We start from the raw sequence: 6,078 nt of genomic DNA on the forward strand, positions 1-6,078 counted from the left end.
AAACCAATGAAGCTGTGGAGCTTTCTTTTTTTTTCTATGGATATTCAATTTTCCAGTCGTTTAAGCTTAATCTGTGGCGCTTGGGATAACTTCAATGCGAAACTATACAACAGTACAGAGTGAAGGAAAAAGGTCTCAAAGCGAGGAAAGTGCTCCACTGGTTGGGTGCCCCACCAACAGATGGCGCCACCAGCTTTTTTTGCTATATTTAGAATGCATTACCGTGTGCTAAACGAAGTTTTTTTAGATTCCTTTTAGGTTGAGAGCTTGAGCCGTTTAGAACCCGTTTAGTTGTCGTTTAGTGGATTTGTGACATTTGGACACTTCAAGTCAAATTATACGAAAATTTAGGTATAATTTGACTGAAAACCTCGAAATTCGACGTTTGATAATATTCGAGAGGCGTTATTGCCTCCGGTCCGTATTAATAACGTATATCGGGGAATACTTGTCTTTATTCTGTGCCGATTCTGGCAAGGCCATGACTGTAGGCAAGTAAAGGGCGGGTAGAGCAAATGAGCGGGATGCAGCGATTGCTTAACGTCAAAAACCCTCGCCATGTTGTACGGGGTGCCGCTACTTGACAGCCAGTCCAGCAAACACACAGGGAACACTTTTGGAATAGAAATAAAAATAACATGAGTTAACTGGCCAAGAATTTAAGGTAACTGTCGAGCGAGTGTACCGCGCAACAAGAAAAAAAAAAGATAAATCCCGGTAAATCTGTCTCCATCGCGTCGTTACAGGCGCAAAGTGACATAATTCTCTGTTCAAGTGATCCGTTCTGCCGAGCACCACCACACCCGATTCCCACTAACAGTGTGTTTTTGTTTCGTTGTGTGTCTGTTCTTGTTGTTGCATTCTTCGCAGCTTTTAGGCGCGGCCATCAACGTTCAAGTTCGGGGCTGTGTCCGCTAATCTGCCCAAGGCTGGCCCGGTATCCGCACAATCAAAACAGATAGCCGCGACACTGCATCATCCCCGATCAGAAATAGAAATAGCCAGCCGCTGCACACACACACAGTCAATCGACCGATCAACAGCAAGGGAGAAACATTTCCTGTCCGGGTGTGCGTGCGTGTGTGTGCTTTTTTTATTCGTTTCTCACTCGTTTTTTTTGATTTTCGTAACCGTGCAAAAGATGCGCTAGAAGAAAAATCAGCAGTGGAATAAGGGTTGAAAACGAATAAGGCAAAACGAGCCAGTTAAAATATCGAACGAAAAAGGGCATCCTTCCTTTCCCGCCCTGAGCGGAGCGGGGCCGGTATTGGAGGGCGAAAAACGCATCTCCTGGAAACGCCCCAGCCTTTGATTGGCAGCCGCACCGCGCCCGAGCAACGATGAAGATCAACGAGAAAAACCTGTGCACGTTCGCGACGACGCCACCGGTCGACCTGGAGGGCTGGCTGAACAAGCGGGGCGAGATGAACAAAAGCTGGCAGCGGCGGTGGTTCGTGCTGAAGGGCAACCTGCTGTTCTACTTCGAGAAGCGCACCGATAAGGAACCGCTCGGCATGATCATCCTTGAGGGCTGCACGGTGGGTAAGTGTTGTCGCTGCTGCTTGGCGGCCTTGCGCTGACTCCGCCGCTGATAGAAGTCGTGCAAAGTCGACGATTCTTTTTTTTTTTTTGCTCACACACTCTCGCCTTTCCCGTTTTAGAACTCGCCGAGGAAAGCGAACAGTACTGCTTTCAGATCATATTCCACGGGCCGAACAATCGCACATACTACCTCAGCACGGAATCGCAGTCCAACATGGAGCAGTGGATGAAGGCGCTGACCTGTGCCGGGTACGACTACATGAAGCTAATGGTGGCCGAGCTGCAGCGCCAGCTGGACGAGATCGAGGGCCAGTGCCGGGAGAAGGCGCCCGAGATGGCACCGATCCTGGCGCCCCCGAGGGCACCGCCCCGGCGCCAGAACCCGTTCAACAAACCGCTCACCACGGAGTATGCCTCGAACGCAGGTAATTGTCTGGGGGAAACGCCGGGAACAATTGGGAAGGAACAAATTGGTGGTCACTAAATATCCCCCCACTACACAATGATTGCATACACGCCCGCCGCATTGTTTGCGAGGAGAGCTTGTGTGTTTTTGTATTGTTTGTTTGTTTTATTTTAATGTTTTGTGTTAACATCCTCCCGCGCTGTTTCCAAACTCATCTCCAGCATGATGTTGCATTGTGATTCATGTCATTAACCGGTTCCAGCGAATGTTTTAACTATGTTGATACAGCTGCTAACCAGTCAGTCGAATGTTAGTACAGTAGAAAAGGCACCCTGCGTTTTGTTTGAAATGGTCATATGCAGCAAACTAAGTGATGGGGAAAATGAAGATTTCGTCGGAATCGATTCCGGCGATTTCCAAAGTTTTCTGGAATCAATTCCGGAATCAGTTTCCGGAAACGATTTCGAAATCGGTTCCGGAATCGGAATCGGTATCGGTTCCGGCTCCAGGGATCGAAATTGGCTCCGGCTTCGAAATCGGTTCCGAAATCAGAATCAGTTTCGAAACGAAGTCAGTTTCGGCAATTTCATAAGAATAGGCGTTTGGTTGCAATCATGCTACGTATTAATAACAGCAAAGAATCAAAATTTACTTGTAAACGATCTATTCTGATGGAGATTCCCGGACTGGTATTGCTTCTAAAACTTCTTATTTAAATGCAAGAACTGATTCTCGTTCCGGAGCTAATTCCATTTCTGGATTCAATCCTGATTCCGTTATCGGGGCAAATTGCGATTCCCAGGTCAATTCTGATGCTGGAGCGACTCCGTCATCGACTCCGGAATCGGAATCGATTCCAGCATCCAAATCGGCTCCGGAATTGGTTCCGAACGCGGAATCGGAATCGGGTAGGTCCGATTCCGAGCTTCCATCACTACAGCAAACCATCATCAAATTTGAGTGTATAGTTGCTTTTTCATGATATATTATTCATACTATTTTTCTTGATTTGTCAGTTGCTTGAATCAATACTTCGCGCCATTAGTCATCGTTCAGGTAACAGTGACGTCATGACGTCATCGTCCATATGAACAAGATGTTATTAGGGTTGCAAGATGCTATGTTTGTATTATGTATTTCTTTATTCAGAGTAAAATGCCCTTGCTGTTTGGATGATAAAATGCTAACAACAAAAGAAATGCAATCAGAGAAAATGTCATTTAAAAAATTAATCATCAAAACTGAAATATTGTTCATTGGACGTAAATTGCTCATTGTTAGCATTCTTAAAAAGTACATTAAATTGGAACGATGAGGAAGAGATTCAGTGAACAGAATGGTGGACCGCTTTAGTACTATCCCATATCAATTTGTGCAACTCTGTGAACGTGATTCCTGTTTCCCATTTGAGCTTCTTGCCTCGTTGCCTCACGGTGCCACAGTCGTGCTGCATTCGATCTGTGCATGATTAGAAACAACAATTTACTACTAACCATGGGTGAGAAAAAAACACATCTTGTCTGCCCAGTCTGCCTAGTTTCTATTCTGGTTTTAAGAAACCGTTGAATCACTCTAAAACGCGTCATTGAGCTCAGGCTAACATTTGCTTGCCACATGTGCTATGTCCTTTATCGAGAGAGAGAGAGAGAGAAAATAAAACCCCTACGGAATGCAGGGCTATTGCAATTGCTGTGGTGCTAAAATGGAAAAGGAATGTCATCAGTCGCAATCGGATCGCATAATCATTTTGCATCGTACATGTACAACGCGATAATTTGTTTTACTTTTGTCCTGTAGTTTATGTTTTGTTCTGGGGAAAACAATACGTTTTTTCTTTTCGTTTACATTTTTACGCAATCAATCCCCATTTTCTCTACTACTTCTTGTCCAACCGCTACCACTACTACTACTACTACTACCTCACTACGACTGCATACCACTGCCACACACACACATCCCCCTGCCTACCGTGAAACCGGCGAAAACCTCGACGGCAGACATCGGCACCGGTGGTGGGGTAAGCGAGAAGGAACAACGCGGTACGAGCCCACCGACACCGCTAGCCCGTACCGGCAGGAAGGCACCAGCACCGCCCGCACCCAACACAGCAGCGCCCACTGTCCACTCGCCGACGGTGCCGGACATCGGCAAGCTGTCACCGTCCGCCGATCCAACGGCTGACGGTCCGGTCAGCCGCAAGGCCACCGTAACGGCAACGAAATCAAGCGACGCAATCGCGTCGATGGCGAACGGCGACCAGCAGCAGCGGCCCCTCGAGCGGGGCTCCGTTGCGTCGTTTTCGTTCGAAGCCATGCACTCGGCGCTGGGCGTCCCGGTGTTGGCCGATCTCTGCAAGTGGAACGCAAGCCGACAGGAGCTGGAGCAGCAGCAGCAGCAGCAGCAGCAGCAGGAGGAGGAGGACAACAACAGGAAGCAGGAGGAGGACAACAGAAAGCAGGAGGAGTCAGCGACGGTGCTGAACGTGGACGACAATCGGCAGTCGGCGGAAGCACCGGAAGTGAAATAGATAGTCTGCGCCCGGGAGCAGGGGAAGAGCGATACGGGGCAAAACTCGCCAAAACCCTCCCGCTCCCCCGCCCGGAGCTTAGGTTAACGAAACGTTAGGAAGCGTACACGCACGCTACGTGGTGTAAATTAGTGCGTTTAGGGCGAGCGTGTTTTACGCACGCACGCAACAATATTCCGTTGGTTTAGTTTGATTTCTAAGCATAGGGTGCTATACGTTCATTTGCCTTCGGTTCGTTATGTAGCCGACAGGCGCTAGGCAAAGGCAGACAAATTAGAGAAGATGCTTTCCCTTTTACATGTACTAACACTACTGCACCTACACCTATGCTAGTAATGGTAGTTAATTTTAGTTTGGCTTGGTCGATGGTTTCACTGTTCTTTCTTTAATTTAACTATCATCTTTTAACATCCTGTTTTCTGTTTTGTTTTTTTTTTTTTTTGTTGTTGCATTTTTTACCACCTAATCGCTTAACGCTTCTTTCCCCATTCGTATTGCCGTAACTCGTTATGTTGTATTTCACCCATGTAGAAGAGTGTACGCTCGCTAAATGAATTAATTATTTAATATTTACTCACCATCCCTCACTAATGCTGCACCCAAAACTTACTATAATTTTCTTCTATTTACACACACACACACTTACACACAATCTCCCCCGTCCACACAAACACATCCATGACCACGCCATCATCCATTTTTCACACTTTCCTCTCTTTTCTTTCCACCCTACGACATCAATCATTACATTGCAATGCGACACGGGAAAACCAAACCAGTGAAGCGTGCTCGAAAGCGTAAACCACTCGAATCACACTTGTAGTAACAAAACAGACCCACATACATTATTATAGTAATCATTCTGCGTCGCAAGAAGCAAAAGAAAATAGACATAATAGACAAAACAAGCCAAATACTGTATACGCCTGTGTACGCTACCCTCAACCCCAAAACCCCAACCACTGTGCGTGGGATGCAACCGTCGTGTGCACCGTGAGGAAGGATTCACGAAACCGAAACCTTAGCAGGCGCCGGAACATGCCAAACCACACCACAACCGAACCAATTCATACGGACTTCCGGAACGGACGGGCCAGGGCGAATGAACCGCGGGCGCGCCATCATCTAACAACGTGTCAATTATGGTCGCACATAATCCTTCCGCCGCGTACCACATGACGAACTGATATGGGGCACGGGGGAGTAGCGCAGCAACCAACTAACAAACCAATCGGAACAAACGGCAAAAACGAAAAGTCCTTCCCATCACTCCAGCCCCTGTGCCAAATTAAGCAGTATATGAGAATGATATATATATTTAATACGCGTGTTTTTTTTTTATTCTTAACCAATTCGGCAAATTTAGTCGCGCGAATTTATTTTTATTTTTTAGTCATGCTGTGCGGAAAACAAAACACGTTTACAAAATGCGAAGCAAGTGTGCGGAGAAGGCAAGAGAGAAGTTGTTTTTGGTTAGTTGTTTAATTTGTTAAGGCAAGCGCGACCTGCGCACAAACTAAAGGCAGGGATGGAGCGTTTGCCTTACATTCTTATTTATGGTAAATAAATCGAACTTGTTACTAATGAGCAAATGCAAAACTAA

The 6,078-nt window shown here is 46.7% G+C and overlaps 1 protein-coding gene across 2 annotated transcripts; it reads left to right on the forward strand.

Moving 5' to 3' along the window:
- The first annotated feature begins 521 nt into the window (after positions 1 to 521).
- Positions 522 to 6,078, forward strand: LOC120954315 (sesquipedalian-1). 2 transcript variants are annotated; one of them, XM_040374637.2, is made up of 4 exons: positions 522 to 717; positions 871 to 1,542; positions 1,662 to 1,967; positions 3,946 to 6,078. In XM_040374637.2, exons 2-4 carry the CDS (start codon positions 1,341 to 1,343, stop codon positions 4,473 to 4,475), a joined length of 1,038 nt encoding a protein of 345 aa, XP_040230571.2. In that variant the 5' UTR covers positions 522 to 717; positions 871 to 1,340; the 3' UTR covers positions 4,476 to 6,078. The 2 variants fall into 2 exon arrangements, with proteins under 2 accessions (XP_040230571.2, XP_040230570.2); XM_040374636.2 differs by having other exon boundaries at positions 522 to 664.

Source organism: Anopheles coluzzii, chromosome X (assembly GCF_943734685.1).
Source record: "Anopheles coluzzii chromosome X, AcolN3, whole genome shotgun sequence".
In the NCBI taxonomy this organism is placed as follows: Eukaryota; Metazoa; Arthropoda; class Insecta; order Diptera; family Culicidae; genus Anopheles; species Anopheles coluzzii.